The 17046-nt window shown below is 40.2% G+C and overlaps 1 protein-coding gene across 1 annotated transcript; it reads left to right on the plus strand.

Annotated features, from left to right (window-relative positions):
- Nucleotides 1-5731: 5731 nt before the first annotated feature.
- On the plus strand, nt 5732-15945 carry c1qtnf6b (C1q and TNF related 6b). The gene is made up of 3 exons (XM_032564096.1): nt 5732-5985; nt 11064-11256; nt 14407-15945. The coding sequence occupies exons 2-3, from the start codon at nt 11067-11069 to the stop codon at nt 14952-14954; spliced, it is 738 nt and encodes a 245-aa protein (XP_032419987.1). The 5' UTR covers nt 5732-5985; nt 11064-11066; the 3' UTR covers nt 14955-15945.
- Nucleotides 15946-17046: the final 1101 nt, after the last annotated feature.

Raw genomic sequence — 17046 nt, forward strand, 5'->3', positions numbered from 1 at the left:
TATTTTTTTTGTCCCTTTGAAATGCTGTAACGCCCTCATGTGGCAAGCTTAGGTTACTGCACTTAAGACACCAGATTGAGTTCAATTATTGTTCAGTTAATGTCCATGTTATTTATTATTTGATCTTTTTATTTATTTGAGTTTGGTCCATTGCTAGCTATTTTTTGATGTTATTGAATTGAAGTTTGTTCTAGTTTCTGAACACCCTTTGTCTGTTTAAGTTTGGTCTCTTACTCAGCGCTTTCTGTGACCTCCAGCCATTTGAATCTATCACTTTGTACTGCAGTGAGAAGATCTTATTGGCAAAGAAATCATGAATTCCTGCTCATATAAGTCAGTAAGTAATGCATCTCAAACAAGCTTCTTCTATCTTGAACGTCACACACATAGCTTCTGCCATGGTGACGCGTTTTTTTGATAAATTGCAAAACCCGGCAAGGGACCAGAACCCCACAAAAGTCTTGCTCCAAAGTGCCTTGTTTTTTGTTTTGGTTTTTCTTCCATCAAGTTAAAGAAAGATCCTGCCAGAAATGCTGAGAGTCAGATGTAACATATCGCATACAGGGATAATTTCTGATTTTAAAATACAGCATTGATTAATTTGATCTACATCCACTGCCTGAGGAAGTGAAACTTGACCTGAGGTCTGCAGCTGTAGTGTAACAGTGTGTTGAGTCGTACATCTGAACCGTTCCAGAGTCCATCAGTGAGATTTATATACCTATCGCCTATTGACCCCGATCTAAAACTGACAAGTTTGAAAGAATAACAATGTGAAAGTTTCTTTTTCCCGATCTTTGTCTTTTATTTGCCTATAAATAATAAACTAAAGGAACACTTTCATGCATTTATTTACAAAAAACTATGCTGAATTCATAAGTCTACAGGTATTTATTACCTTGAAAAAGTATCAAATGTGTTATATTGGTACCACTGTTGTTAGTTGTTGGATAGAGAATGGAAAGCAAACCCATCAATCCTGTTTTCAGAAACAATGGGACGAAATTTACTCCAGTGAAACAATGAAGCTGAGAGATACCAATAGATTAAAAGTTTTATTGGAATATGTGGAGAATAAGGAGTTATTTTACCATATAACTCACTGAAAGAGTCTGTGGTTGTTGGGGAGAGACAAACAACGACGTTTAACACAATGTGACTTTTAAAGCGTTTTTCAGTCATGCTGAATTTTGAAAGCTTTTAAAATGATAAAAATCTGTCTATCAGTTTCTAGCAAATTTGGAATTGCCAATTAAATGGAAAATAAAACATGAGATAAAAGCAAAGTCTGGTAAAAAAAAAAAAAAAAAAAAAAGAGGAGGCAAACCAAATAATGAGCTCAACTCAGATATACAATTTACTGTAGAATCGTTGAAATAAACAGGCTCTATGTAAATGATTTACTTGCAGGTCAAGTAGTAATCAGCTCGCTAAAAGTGTGTTCACTCATAATTATGATTTAACAAGGGATGCTTGGGCGAGGCTGCTTTACATAAATGATTCCCTTAAAGTTATTCATTTTAAAGTATTTTAAAAATCTTTTTTTTTTCTTTTTCTTTTACGTTAGCTATGTCCTGACAGTGTAACATAAGATATAATCTGTGAAAAGATCAAGTTTCTCCTCCTCCCAGTGCTTCTATAGCTGTCTGTGGAAAGGCACCGCGCCCGGTCAGAAACAACCAATCAGAGCCAAGGGGAGGGTCTGTCAATCAAGCTTGTTTACATGCTGCTAAATGTGCTAATGACGGAGAAGGTTACCAAAAAAACGCTTATCCGCGTTCAACAGTGGCTATGTTAACTAGCTTGAGCTAGCATGGCAGGGTCTGTCATTGAGAGTGCAGCAGAGAACAATTGGCAGGGTGTAAGTAGCGTACATAAACATAATTGACAGCATTAAGACCTTCCTCCTGGCTCTGATTGGTTGTTTCTGACCGAGAAGTGTATTTCTAGAGGAGCTCAAAGCTTCTGAGACATTTTCTGTCTCATAACAAACTGTCACAAAATAATGGCAGTTTTAACTAACATAATGATTTTTATATAAAAGTTACACGCTGCAGGTTTAACAAACAAAAGAATTTGAAATGTGCTTTTTTTTTCATTTGCTCAGGTTATGTTTGATAAAAGTAGGAGAAACAGAATTCACAACAAACAAACACTGCATATGAAAGAGGGAGAGGAAAAAGGATATCTGCGGAAACGTTCGGAGAAGAAAAGGGTCCTAAGTGTTGTGAAAAAGAGGAATTTAGAAGGAGATTCGCATATTGGAACAGACAAAAAAGTGACCTCAAAGCTGCAGACTTATGACAGCAGATCAAGTAGACAGCATGACAGGGAGATGAAAAGAGCTGAAAAGTGTGAAGGAGTGCGGATGCTGACGCAGGAGATGGTGGAAGGAAGGAAGATGGGAAAATTGGATTTAACGAGTGAAAAACAGATGAAAGAAAACGAAAAGTGGTGGGTGCAGACAGACAGACGGAGGTGAAGGATGGAGCTGAGACATGGGGCAAAACACATAATATATTATTAGTTTGGCCACTACGGTAGTCAGTTATAGTTCATGGGAGAATGAAGACACTCGTTCATTACGACGCAAGATAGGTTCAATTCGATTTATGTGGCAATCAGGGTTAAGTAATGAAAGGAAATTTGTGGGATTTACAGGAAAAAACACAGAAATGGTCAAAATGAAAGAGTAAAAAGTGACATCGATAGGTTTCACAGCGGAAAACAGGTGAGTTTAAGCGACGCCCTGCAAAAACAAAACAGTCTTACAGAGTAGTTTTGCTCTACTCTGCAAATATCTTAGTTCACTTGAAATAAGATCAAACTTTCAGAAAGATGCAGGAGTTTGTTTGAGGTAAAACAAATTCTTTCAGATTATTTCACTTAAGGAAAAATGTCTTGTTGTAAGTGAAATAATCTGCTACTACTTAAGGATTTTTTAAAAAACTTAAAATAAACTCCTGCATCTTTCTGAAAAGTTACCTATAATTTAGTTTGATCTTATTTCAAGTGAACCAAGATATTCACACTAGAAAGTAGACAAAAAACAAACAAATCTTTGTTAAAACTTTGCGTTTCTGCAGTGTACTTTATCAGACTGAGGACGACAGAAGATAGTTCAAGGTAAACAGCCCCAATGAATCATCGTAAATGTGAAGAACGAAACCCTGAAGCTTGTGGACAAACCATACGTGACTCACTGTGAAGCATGGAGCTGGAGTTCAGTTAAAGAGCTTCTGGTAGCAAATAAACTTAACGAGGCAACGCACGGGGCGATCGGCATGTAATTATCTGGGGGTTTTTTTGTTTTTTTACCGTCAAAGCCCATTGTTCTGCGTTTTAGTCGACTAGAACTGCGTTGACTGGCTTCAGGCTGATGGCACGAAAATGGGACTTTACTCCACTTCGCTTAGATTGGTTTGTGGAGACGGAGGCTCGTCTCGTCTCAAATTGCATTAAATCATCGTGTTTCACTCTTTTTTTTTGTTGTTTCAATTTATTTGTACTTATCAGAAGTTAATTAAGATTAATCAGGACAATTTCATCCAATCCAATTTTGTCAGCAGAGGTTGTTCTGTAATTGCAGCTTTTCGTTCAAGTTAAGGCAGCGGTATTAATTGAATGATTGTGTTAGCACAGCAGCAGGAGATTAAGGCCTGTAAACATGTTTCATTAGCTCCGATAAACGTCTCTTTAGGAGGCCCTGCAAACAATCAATAGGCTCTGGGCATAAAACGAAACACTCCGTTAGCCGTAACAGATAAAGCTGTTCCGAAATGTCGGCGGTGATCAGAGGGATTTTTTTTGCTCACAGATTTCTACGGGTTGTTTTTTGGTTATTGTCAAATTGTGGGCTGAAAAAGTGTGAAAATACCTTGACTTTATTTGCCTAACTAAAACTGTGAACTATGTCTGGACATAAATGTAACATTTTTAGATTTTAATGTTGGTTTGTGTAATGTCTTGCATGAAAACACAGAGGATGCATCATCACGCATCGCAAAATGCAGTCCGGAGCGAGAAAACAAAGCAACAGATAAATGTAACATTTTTAAATGAAAGAAATACTCAAAAAAAGAAACATAAAATATAAAAGAGAATGACAAACTTATGTATTTCTTCAAAGGGGCAGTAATACGTAAAACTGACCTTTTGAGCTTCACATCATGTTATAATGTTTTGGGATTTTTTTAAAAATCAAAAACATACCTGGAGTGTTGCCTTGATTCTTTAATGCATATTTGAGAAATCATTGAATATCACCTGGCAATCACTCAGCTGTGCCGCCCCCTGATGAGATGCAGCCCTGGACGGTGCCCAAGTCGCCCATATCAGAAACCACCAATGGTTCCTCACACCAGCCTCCAGCAAACTATCTTACATCAATTAGATTTGTCATTATTTTTTTAAATTGCTAAATTAAATGTGATTAAAGGGCCTAACACTATTTTTTAAATCAACATTGTTCATTAAAAGCGCACATACAAAAAAGAAGAAGAAGAAAAAAAAGATTGGGTTACATTGCTGTGCCAGCATTTTTATTGAGCAAAGGTTGCTGGATGCTTGTGGTCCTTCGTAGCATCACATTCAGCTGAGAGTAGACAAACACTTGGTGTTTTACCCAAAATGCAATATTTTAAGAAGAGTTTAAGTTGTCAAGTAAAAAGTATAGGCCTACCAACCTTTTGTGATGGTTGACCAGTTTTGTGTCATTCTTAAAATGTGATTACAGGGGCCACACTATCATTTCAGATGCTTCAAATTGTCCATAGGACACACTTTGGAACATCCCTGCTTTCACTAGTCAAAATCTGCAATCTAGTTTATCAGGGCAGAGAAGAGAAGGAGCTCCATCGTTTTTCACAGGCCGCCATTTTGAACAATAAAATGACCTGATAGGAATTTGTTGAATCTTTTCAATAGGATAAAATAAGAAATGGTAAGAGAGTGAAGTTATGTTGCATTATATATATTTTTTCTACCATTGAACTGAATTTCCCTGGGCAGAATTTCATTCAGCCAATCAGCAAACAGAAGTAGAAGCCGTGGAAGATGACGTCACTTTGTAGTAGAATTCTATTTTTAGCAGCAGAGGAAGTGACCAAAGCCGGTCAGTCCGTGTTGGCCACGCCTCCAACCATTGAACTGACACCAACAGCTGCCTGGTTCAACTGGAAACGTCTTTCTTCTTAACTTAACGTTAGTTAAGTGAGGGACGGTTGTTTACAAAGAAGCCTATTTCCGCCAAGCCTGACACCGTCGAATGGCCAAACTTCAACATAGCCCACGCGTCCAGGAAGCAAACGTTTCTCAGTACCATCTGTACCATAGCGTAGGACAAGGGATCACTTTTTAACAGGCTAATGGCAACCCAGTTCTAACTGTTTTTAACCCAACCGTTTGGAGAGTATTTAATGAAATAATCCTAACACGGTAGCACAACAGCACAACAGCAGGAGCTCGAGAATGAAACCAGCGGATGGAGGCTTGGTGTGCAACTAAGATTGCTGAAATTAAAGGACCGCAGTGGGGCCGTATAGTTGGAAAGCACCATGTAAACACCAAATTCAATGCATAAAACATACCGTATAGAAGCGCAGTGTGTAGGCAGAAGGCAGACAGGGAGGAGTAATGACTTAAACACACTTCTCTTTAGGTTGTCAGTGCCACTCTCTGGACTCGACAGAACATCTGGAAGGAGGAACAGCAGCCTAAACCTCTGCAGTGGGGGGCGGGGGGGGTGACTGGTGTACAGGAAGATAAACTTCTGAAAGCCTTCTAGAGTTTCATGATGGAGGGAGGACTGTGTGTGTGTGAGTGTGAGTGTGCAGACTTGAGCAGTAGGGAGAGAGAGTGTGTGTGTGAGAGAGGTTTCCTCTAAGTCGTTCCACCTCTCAATCTGACAGCAGCAGCAACAGCAGCGCTGCCTCTTCTCCCCCTCCTCCTCCTCCTCCTCCTCGACTGTGGAGGAAAATCCACCAGGTAAGAGAAGCGACCCGCGCGCGCGCGCGATGTGACAGCTAGCGACCTGCGACGAGCGCGCGAGCGTCTGCAGAAAATTCTGGGAAGAAAGAGACGGGAGGAAGAAAGGGAGGAAAAATGTCAAAGAAAAGCGGAGCCGGGAAGGAGGAAAACGAAAAGAAACACCCGGCGGCGCGTTTGCGTGCCTGCAGAGACGCGCAGGATTGTTGAAGTTCCTCACAAGTCGCCAACTCAGCAGAAGTTTTCTTTGTTCAAAAGTTACAGTAACGGCGCCCGCGCGCTACCCGGCTTTGTTTGTGTGTGTGTGTGTGTGTGAGTGTGTGTGTGTGTGAGAGTGTGTGTGGGGGGGGGGGGGGGTGCGTGGGTGGGTGTGTGTGTGTAAGGGAGTTGTGTAACTCTTTCTGTCGGGTTTATCCGGACTCCCGCTGCATGCCAAATTGATGCTCTGGCGTTGTAGACGTGGCTTCCACAATGAAATCCCTCTGACTGCTGGATGTGGTTGACTCAGTTCCAGTAGAGTGTGTTCACTTCGTTGAAGCGCTAGCGAGGACTTAGCTGGACAAGTTGTACACAGATTGTTTGGGGAAAGGAAGGAGTTTTAGAATGAGGGTTGTTCAAATAACGCAGTGACTGTGAGTGCAGTAAATTTAAACTTCTTTGTCAGAGCAGGCGGTTTTAGGGTGGGGACATATCTGAACTTGACCCTTCTCTAACACGGGGTCAAAGCCAACGATGACGCAACAGATAGATCTCAGTTAAATGAGTCAAAGTTATTGCCCTGATTCTGTGCTCCATTTTTTTTGCCAAGGTTTAGAAAAAGCATGATTGCATGGTCTGAAAGTGCAGTTCAGAGTAACTGAGTCAAGTCAAGTTTATTTGTAGAGCTCATGTCAGCGACTAGGCAGTCCAAAGTGATTTACGTCATAACAACACAATGCAGCAAGTAATTATGAAACAAGCAATGAACAATATATTTTGTTAAATGCCATCAAGTAAATATACAGCAAATATATTGATCAATGCTCCAGTAATTATGAATCAAAATCAACTCTAAACAAACAGCTGTTTCAGCAAAACAGCTGAAACTCAGTGTTTCAGCTGTTTTGCAGTTTTCTGGAAGTTTGTTCTAGATGAGTGGTGCATAGAAGCTGAATGCTGCTTCTCCATGCTTAGTTGTGGCTCTGGGGATGCAGAGCAGAACCAGAACCAGGATGCCTGTAAGAACGCTCTCTTGAGATTTCTGGGAGAAGTAAGAACGCTGTGTTGCCGATATGTGGAAGAATGCGTTACCATTTTCTGGATTTTTTTTTTTTTTTTTTGTGAAGAGAGCTCTCCGCTTCCTGCCTACAGCAGCAGCCCCTCGTGCTCTAAGGTGCCAGATATTTTAGTCTTAAAGATGATTTGGTATGTCTTTCAGGGTCATAAACATCACTGGGCTCTGGAGTTGGGTTTATATAAAAGTTGAATTGAAGTGAGACATTCTCATCTTTATGCTAGCAAGAGCTCAAAACAACCCAAATAATGTTTTATTTCTAGTCATTTCTATTGGCGCACTTGTATAACATCCATAACCTCATGGATATCCATAATGCAACACCTACCAAGCCATGTCAAGGGATTGTTTGTGTCTGTTGTGGATGATCTGGAAACTGTGTGCAACGCTTTGCGTTTCTGTATCTTTACTTTTGACACAAGGTGAAATTTCCTGCAGAAAACCGTCTCGAAACACACACTCCAAGAAACACACACCTGTTACGTCTTCACGAAGAAGCCTCTCGCAGCCGATCTTGAGATGTGGAGAGGTATTTTATTAAAATGTCAAGTCTGGTTACAGCAATGAGGATACACACTGCAGTTCAAGTTCTATGTGCTGTGGCTTCGGTGTCAAACCTCATTGCATTCGGCAAGTTAATAAGTCTTTTGACTCGCAGCCAGAAAATGCAAACGGCTCATGGTTTCTGATGTCTGAGGTAAAACAATTCACCCTGGAAGACCACGAATATCCGCTTGATGGAAATCTTCTGTTTCCATGCCCAGGTGGCGTTCAGTCCTGCTCCAGCTGTAAGGGACATTAATGTGGTCAAGATTAGGACAAAATGCAGGCCAGCTAAAATGACGCATATTCAAACAAGAATGTGTTTCAATGATAACCAGCAGCTCCACTTTCCTTCGTCTGTCAAACTTTGGTTCATCTGAAGTGAAATCGTCACTTGATAGAGGAGCTAAAGGACATTTTTGGGGGGGGGATTTTAACCGAGAAAAAAGAAAACAAAGTAAATGCAAGCTAATTAAATTTGCCCCTTTTATTGTAACAGTTGTTCTTGACGAATGTTGTTCAATTCAGTCGATTCATGTGGCGCCAATTCACAACAAACGTCTAAGCAAGCATCTGGCGACAGCTGAAAGGAAGGGCTTTCTTTTAAACGGGAGGGAAAAAAACACTAACCATTTGTCTCAACCCACTGGGACTCTATGTGAAAAATATAGCTTAAAAATATCAAAACTCCGTATATGGTGCAATCTGTGTAGACCAGCAGGACAATAAATACTCTGGTATATGTCAAAACTAAGAAGAGACGTTTTAAATCAACAACATAAATATATTTTAAAAGTTAGCAGGAGCTTGTCCTCTGACAGCTGGCTGACTTTAACAGTGACACAGATGCTCTTTATAACTACAGTGGTTGTGTTGGATAGAAATGTTGAGGCAGAGCTCCAAACATTTCATTTTCTCAATGAAGGCAATTGGAGAAAGTGGTAGAAGAAAGACGGAGGAGGAGAGATTCAAAGATGGAGATGAAGTACACTGGACACAGAGAAAGAACATGCAATGAAGAGAAAAGAAAAAACAATGGACACAGTGATGCAATCAGGCTTTTATATCCAAAATTTCCACTTGTTAGTTTTGCTAATTTAATCAGATAGGAGCGTATGGAGTCACATTATGGTGATCAGGGGCAATCAGATAATTCTAATAAATAAACGTAATGATTTGGATGTTTATTTGTCTTGCAAGAGTTAAAACTCCCTCCAAGTTTCAAGTCTATTTCAGGTTTTCGTCCATGATTACTAGGCGTGCACAATATGTCGGCCCTGATATTGGTATCAGACGATATTAATCTTTTTTCTTTCAGCATATCGGAATCAGTTTTGTTCTGCACATTACATTTTCCACAGGTAAAGTGCCCAGCTCTACTGAGCTAATATGACTTCCAGATTTAACACCTTGAGATTAGACCTTCGACTCTTTAAGAAACTCCTGCTCTTTCTGAAACTCCACCTCCAAGACGTCACCACACCATCGCTCTTCTATTGACCCTGTAACAATGTTTTTACCACCATTGCCCTGAGAAGTAGCTCCTATAATGAGCTCAGCAGATAACAGCTCCACCAGGTGTTTGCTAATTGCTGCTGGCTAGTCTGAAGGAGCTGAGAGGGGAAGTCTGTAACAGTTGGGTTGTATTCAAGGGAGGAGAGGAGGCGGCAGACTCATCAGGACGGTCAAAAACTCACAACCACACTGGTACTGGTAATTCCACAGTGTTTGTCCTTTAATAAACACTCTCTTCACCAAGCTGCTATATTATCAAACATTAAAATGAGCAGAGTCCAAACAACCTGTAACATTACTAAAGTTAGGGAGCTAGTATCATAGACATGAATAAGGCTAATATGTCCGTCTCAGTCCACATGTCGAGCTGTAGCAGGTTTCTCCCACACTAGTGACATCATTAACGATACCAGAGTATCTTAAAGAGACACTACACAATTACGGCTGTTACAAGTCGCAGGGGAGAGCTGCTCTGTAACACAGAAACTTGGGAACTGCAGTTCAGGGGAGGAGCTGCCTCTCGAAGGCGGGGCTAGGTCCAGTCAGGCTGTTTACACAGCTGAGTGGTTGCCAGTGGAGATGAATGGATTTCACAAACATGCATGAAAGAATCAAAGCAACACTTCAGGAATGTTTCTGATGAGAGAATAACATTATAATATGATGTAAAGCTAAAAAAAACCCATAAGTTTATTTAACGTAATACTGCTCCTTTAACAACAGCTCTCATTCATCCATAAAGGGTAAAATGTTGAGAACGACTAATGGCTGACCTGTCAACTGACTGTCCACCTTAACTTTGAAACTCTGCACCTCCTCCATTTCATTCCATTAAATGAAAGAGAGACAAAGAAGAAAAACAACAAATGATTGTTGGCAGAGATCTACCATATCTCTGGGCATTTCTGAACCAGATAAAGTCAGTATAGAGATTAGGTGGCTGGATTTGTTTTGATGAATACAGTTCTGTCGTTTATTGTTATGCGTTTTGGACCATATTTGCATTTGAATGCGCTGGGAAACACTGCTACTTTGTCACATTCTCATGCAAATCAAACAAATCTCTGAAGTGATTGAGGGAAACCATGCACAGAAACCTGTGGGCTTAGAAAGCGCACACATTTCCCCTGGAAATATTTGTGAAAGCAAATCAAAGTATCAAATTCATACTTTTTTTGTTTGTTTGTTTGTTTGTTTGCATTCACTTGAACACAATCTGAAAGCATTACTGTGGTATATTCTCACTTTTAGTCTTGAAGTTTGCCTCATGTTTTTTTTTTTTTTTTTGGTCCAACACCTCCAAATGGCCAAGAATCAGCCACAGAGGTTTTTAAGATTTGCTTCGGTTTTTCATGTTGGCCAGTCTGAATCCCTGGAGAAATCACAGGAAATGCAGCGTGCACTTCATCCTGCGAGTCTCGGATGTGCAGCGAGTTCCAGGGCTCCATTAAGCGAGAAGAGTTATGGCCAGATTCATTACGTTTGGCAGTCATGTGTGAGAATTACTTTCAGAGAAGGATATTCTTATTGTCAAAGAAGTATTTGCACATTTGACCAGAAATCCACAGGAATGCAAAAAAAAAATCTAACACAGTCAAACCAACAAAGAAAATCGTGGTTTTAGCTTTTACTTGATGTTTCAGACGTTGAATGGGAAAAAAATTACTGTTAAAAAAAAACACTTTATAATTTTTTTCAGCTTAGCTCAATGAGTATGTTTTTTTGTTTTTCTGTTCTGCCTCCTCAGGTGATGGCAGCCATGTTGACCGCTAGCTCCAGCCCGCTGTTCCTCCTCGCCTTGGTGTGCTGCGTCTCCTCTTCGCCCAGATCGCCGTCTCGGCTCTGCAGGCGATGCTGCGACCAGCTGGATCCACCGGCCACCACCGCTCATTATCAAATGCCTGAAGTCAGAACTGTCATCAACATGACCATCCTCAAAGGTACCGCAAGTCTACGGTGGTATTTCTCCAAACTGTGTTTGTTGTAGGAAGACGCTTAAAGATCAGAGAGAAATTCAGGGTTTTGATTTTCTTCTGATTCCTAAAGCACAGAAAATCCACGCAGGGAGAAATGCAGGCGGTATATGGCGCTTTACTGTGACGTTTTAATCCCTGTGTCTCTGCAAGTATTTCATTTCTATGACGACATATTAGGGCCTTTGTATAGAAAATAGGAAGAGCAGTACATCTCTGCTGAAGTAGCTCAGAAATCTACTAGAAAGAAGATCTAAGAAACTTCTGAGTTTGTAAAGTCAAAAAGTTGCTGGAAAAAACTCAAATATTTTGACATTAATCATTAAAATGTGGAAATGTCAGAGTTTGGAAAGTTGCAAATTTGCTGGAATTTTCAAGTTTTTTTCTCAAAAATTTCTGAGTTTAATCTCAAACGTCTTGAGGGCTTTTTTTTCTAGCAAATTTGAGACTTTTCAAACTGAGAAATTTCCTTGTTTTTACTAGAAAATTTCTGAGATTGATCTCAAAATTTCTAACTTTTTAGTGTGAAATTTACTCCTCTTTCTTTCTGTCTACAACGTCCCCCAGCACTCCGTCGTATCTCTGCGCTGCGTTGCTTTAATCACTTCTTCGACTTAAAGCAGAAGGCTGTGTGCCTCGGTGTAGTAGTGCTTAATCAGGAGAGCAATCATGCTGGAACTGTGCAGCCGACTGTAACGATGCATTCATGGGTAAGTGGAACTGAGATACGAGAGGTGCTGTTTGAAGAGGAAATTAGACGCTCCATTGATAGAAACGACCAGGAACCACTTTTAAAATCAACCACAGTTCAATGATTCTTGGTAAACAATCAGGCAGTCCAGTGGCAGTAACCTGTACAACTTTTGACGATTTCTATCAAAGGGAAATGCAAATATATATATATATATATATATAGTACAGACCAAAAGTTTGGACACACCTTTTAATTCAATGAGTTTCCTTTATTTTCATTACTATTGACATTGTAGATTCACACTGAAGGCACCAAAACTATGAATAACACATGTGGAAATATGCACTAAACAAAAAAGTGTAGAACAACTGAAAATAGCCCTTATATTCTAGTTTCTTCAAAGTAGCAACCTTTTGCTGTGATTACTGCTTTGCACACACTCTGCATTTTCTTGATGAGCTTCAAGAGGTAGTCACCTGAAATGGTTTTCACTTCATAGGTGTGCCCTGTCAGGTTAATAAGTGGGATTTATTGCCTTATAAATAGTCATGAAAATAAAAAAAACCCATTGAATTAGAAAGGTGTGTCCAAACTTTTGGTCTGTACTGTATATATATATAAATAAAAATATAGATTCAGAGAAGCCCTGGACGTTGATTTATTAAAAGCATTGAAGCATACACCTGTATTTGTATCACCAGCATGCCATTTGTAAAGAGGCCTTGGTGCATGCATCATTTTGTGCTCTTTGTGAAGTTGACTTAACACATAACTGATATAAACATTAATTCAGGAGAAATTAAGGTCTGATGAGGACAGAAATAGTCTAAATTAAACCTAAAAATAAATAAATAAATTTGGCTAAGTAAAACATTGACTGGTTCATTTTGTTGTAAGAAAGATTTGATTACTTAAGCCAAGCAGAAGAAAGTTCAAAGAGAAAAAAATACATTGAACTTTTTTTTTTTCTTAATGATTTTTAATTTTTTTTAAAAGAATCAATTTGACCCTCAACATAACAGGAGCCTTAAAGAGACAGAGGCCAATTTCAAGATACCTGATGCCTGGAATTGGCACAAAGTGTAGTAATGTTACTACATATAGAGCAGAAAGCATAGCAACATGTGTTCAAGGATTTTATTACATTTGTGCCAATTATTACATACTTTGGTTTCAGAGATATTTTACTACATTTTAAAGCCTGGTATTATTACATAAAACGTTGTTTCAGATACTTCACAACCAACTTAACCAGAGTAGTTTAAACAGTATATGATCATTTGGTGGTTTCACTTGCTGGACCTTTAGAAACTAAAACGTCACATCTGCTCTGACCTTTTGTCTTTTGGATTTTACGTTTAAAAAAACTCCAAAAAAATCCAAAAGTCAACAATCATAACCTCTGAACTACGACAGATTCACTCTCAGTAAAGCTTGATGGTAATGTTTCAAACCCAAAGTCCACATTTTTATTCGACATTAAGCATAAAGACTTTTGAGCGTCTAAGTCAGAACTCCACACACTGTAGCAAGATTGTGATGGAGAGAAACCATCTACACCAATCAGCTCATGCACGCAGTTCTGGTTAAATGTATTAGCAGTTTTGTTGTTATGAAGTTGTTTTTTTGTAGATTTAGATAGTGTAACTCTCAAGCCCAAAGAGAGCATACCAAAAGAGAACAGACTGTTCAGTCATATCAGGAGTAGTTCTTCAAAAATGCAAATCTGCAATTATATCTAATCCAGTTTATTCAGACAGCGTCATTTCACAACAAATGTAATTTCAGTTCAAACACACATGCAGTCCAATTGATCCTAGTTATGAAACAATGCATTAAGCTCATTTTATTATTAAAATTTTAGGTCTAAAGAACTTCAGCATTCACTCCTCCTGGATGAGTACGTAGCGACTATCACTAGCTTTGCAGCAAACCTTCACAGTGAGCATGCATGTTGTGACAGTGGAGAGCAAAAACTATCATTTAACAGCTTAAGTACTGGGAGTTTGAATGCTGAACAAAAGACCTGGGCTGATTGGCTAACTGGTTGCAGGTGTGAGGGGAGGGAGCGTGAGAAAGAGGAAGAGAGACACTGAGGATTAGAACATTAATCTAACAAAATAACAAAAGAAACATAATTAAACTGGAGAAGCAAGGAATCACTAGAGACAAAAATAAACATAACTAGAAACACCAAGAAGGCCTAAACTAGAGTAGAACAGAAACAAGACTGGTCTATTCAAAGAAAGAAACTAAGGAACACAGAATAATCAAGCCTCAAAAACAACTCAAAACAACCAAGGACATAGCATGTGCATAGCTATCATTGCTATGTGCGACAGCTAACGTTTTCTTTGTGTCATTGTCTTTTATGTAGACAGCAAATTCCTCCATCAAACTTCCCCCTGTTCCTGTGTCTGCAGGTGACAAAGGCGACCGAGGAGACAAAGGCACGCCCGGGAAGCCGGGTCTGGAAGGGCCCGCCGGGCAGCTAGGACCCCTGGGGCCAAAAGGCAGCAAAGGCCATGCGGGCGCCCCCGGCGATGCCTGCAAGATCCCACACTCATCCTTCTCCGTCGGGCGCCGCAAGTCCCTGCACAGCGTGGAGTACTACCAGGCGCTGGTCTTCGACACGGTGTTCGTCAACCTCCACGAGCACTTCAACATGTTCAAGGGGAAGTTCTACTGCTACGTGCCGGGGATCTACTTCTTCAACGTCAACATCCACACCTGGAACTTCAAGGAGACCTACCTGCACCTCATGCATAACGACAAGGAGAAGGTGATCCTGTACGCGCAGCCCAGCGAGCGGTCCATCATGCAGAGCCAGAGCGTCATGCTGGACCTGGCCCTGAACGACGAGGTGTGGGTCCGCCTCTACAAGAGGGAGCGCGAGAACGCCATCTACAGCGACGATGTGGATGTTTACATCACGTTCAACGGATACCTGGTGGCGCCGGGCGTCCAGTAAGACTGGGAGTGAAATCGGGGTTGGCAGAGCATCTGTGTTCGGTTGTTTACTTTTTTCCCCCCCTTTCAATTCTCTCAATGTTCTCTACCACAAGAGAGTGGTGCTGTTGAAGTGGTGCTATTGAATATTCCTTTCACCAGCGAGTGGAAATGTGCTGCTTTCATAAATAGAGGCTGTCTGAAAATAAATAAAAATAAAAATAAAGAGGAACAATAAAAAAGTAGTATTTGAAAAAGGAAACAGAGAATTCTTTTTGTACTTGAATTACAGTTTTGTACAAATGAGGTCATGCTTCCTGTTCTTTGTGGTGCTAATAATTTCCTCTGAAATCCTTTTCAGGGGGTTTATGGAAGCAAAATATGTTTAAATGCAATCAGACCAACTATAAAATATCTATAGGGCCATCTCTTGTGGACCGACTTACCCTGACCCTAAAAAAAGAAGATATTTTCAGCAATTACAGTATCACAATATTGTGAACCTGATTTGTTCCATTGCTGAGTTAAATACATAAACCTGGCCCATCAGTCTCTTCAACTGAATAGGAAAACATTCAAAATTAGGTCAAGTTTCATCACAAACCAATATCGTTTTCAACATTTATTGTACATTTAATTCGTAAAATCCACAAAAAAACAAATCATCACTAACTGTTGCTTTTCTTTCACGTGTAAACCTGCATTTTTTTTTATTATGTTAGTGAACGGAATATTAGAAAAATGAACAACAATTCTGCTGTGTGTTCTAATCCAAGCATACATCAGGGATTTACTAAAGAAACGCCTTGTATTCTTGCTGGACGGACTACAAACTGCAGAGCAGTTTTTATGTAAATATTTGTATATTTTCTGTCTGTAATGGCTTCCAGATATGCAATCGCTCATGTTGTTGAGGCTGTAAACTATTTGTTAACAGTTGTCCTCTTTGTAAGGTCATCTTGTATTGTGTCACTGACACAGGCAAACAAATAAATATTGCATAATTTCATCTATTTCGCCTAAAAACAGGTGCCTCTTCTGTCAAGATCTCGATTGAAATCATTTTGCAAAGGAAGTGAGTTTGTTTCACTCTTCTGCTGTAAAGAGTTACCTCACCATTTGATTCTTGATGCTTTTCTGGCTCCCGACGAAGCGCTCGAGGCCCACCAGGGGAGGTCGCATTCGAGATTAGCCCCCTTAAACAAGCCACTTCTCCGGCACAAACAAATAAAATCCCATTTGAACGTCTCGGAGACAGTCTGCGGCTCCATCTGCTTGGCCGCATCTCTCCCATTAGCGATGCCGTCCAGCAGGACGCTTCGCTGGAGGAAAACACGCTGCGGTGTTGTAAATACTTTAGACTTTCAGAGATCTGCAAAGCTCTGCGGGAGAAACAACACCTGGCATTTTTCCTGCTTGGTCAGCCCAGAAGGATGGAGGCTGTTCCAACACGCACAACAGACGAGCTGTGTGATTTGGAGGAAGACTGAAAGTTTCTAAATCTCACCCAGTTCAGGTTGTTTCAACTTTGTTTTGGTCGGAAATGCTTCCTAATCCAAACACAGAATTTGAGATAAACGTCCACTGAGCAAATGATAAGTGAAGACTACATAATGGATTACCAGCAATCTGATTATAATAGCTTATTGCCATACTGAGCCAATTGCAGTGACGAAAAAATGTGTAAATGTTCAAAAACTCCTCAAAAAGTCAAGAGTTCCATTCAGACGAAATGTCAGCTTCACGTTACCAACACATAAAACTAAATACTTCATCTCAGCGTGACGCAAAGACAGATTTGAATTTCCTTGTGAAGCCAAACAAGTTCTGAAAAAAAGCTTTCTTTGGACAGAAAACGCCGATCTGTTGCCGAGAGAGAAGGAAAACTGTCCAAGCGAGGCTTGAAAGCGGCTCAGGGTCTGAAGGCATTCAGCATTATCCGTGTCAAAGTGGAAGCAGTACGGTGGTGCAATCAGACCGAGGATGGAAGGGAAGCGGCTCTATCGCTGCCATGGAGTGAAAATAGATAACAATGTTTGTTTGTAAGGTGAATCGGAGGGCACTGAAAGCTGCAGGAGGATGGAAGTCAGAAAAAGTGCAAAAGCAACGAGATC

This window comes from Xiphophorus hellerii, chromosome 5 (assembly GCF_003331165.1).
Source record: "Xiphophorus hellerii strain 12219 chromosome 5, Xiphophorus_hellerii-4.1, whole genome shotgun sequence".
NCBI lineage: Eukaryota > Metazoa > Chordata > Actinopteri > Cyprinodontiformes > Poeciliidae > Xiphophorus > Xiphophorus hellerii.

What these genes read in the sequence shown, in the direction of transcription:
- c1qtnf6b (XM_032564096.1), top strand. Translation starts at nt 11,067, where the DNA reads ATGGCAGCCATGTTGACCGCTAGCTCCAGCCCGCTGTTCCTCCTCGCC. An exon ending in CAACATGACCATCCTCAAAG is followed by an intron (nt 11,257 to 14,406) that starts GTACCGCAAGTC and finishes CTGTGTCTGCAG; the next exon opens with GTGACAAAGGCGACCGAGGA.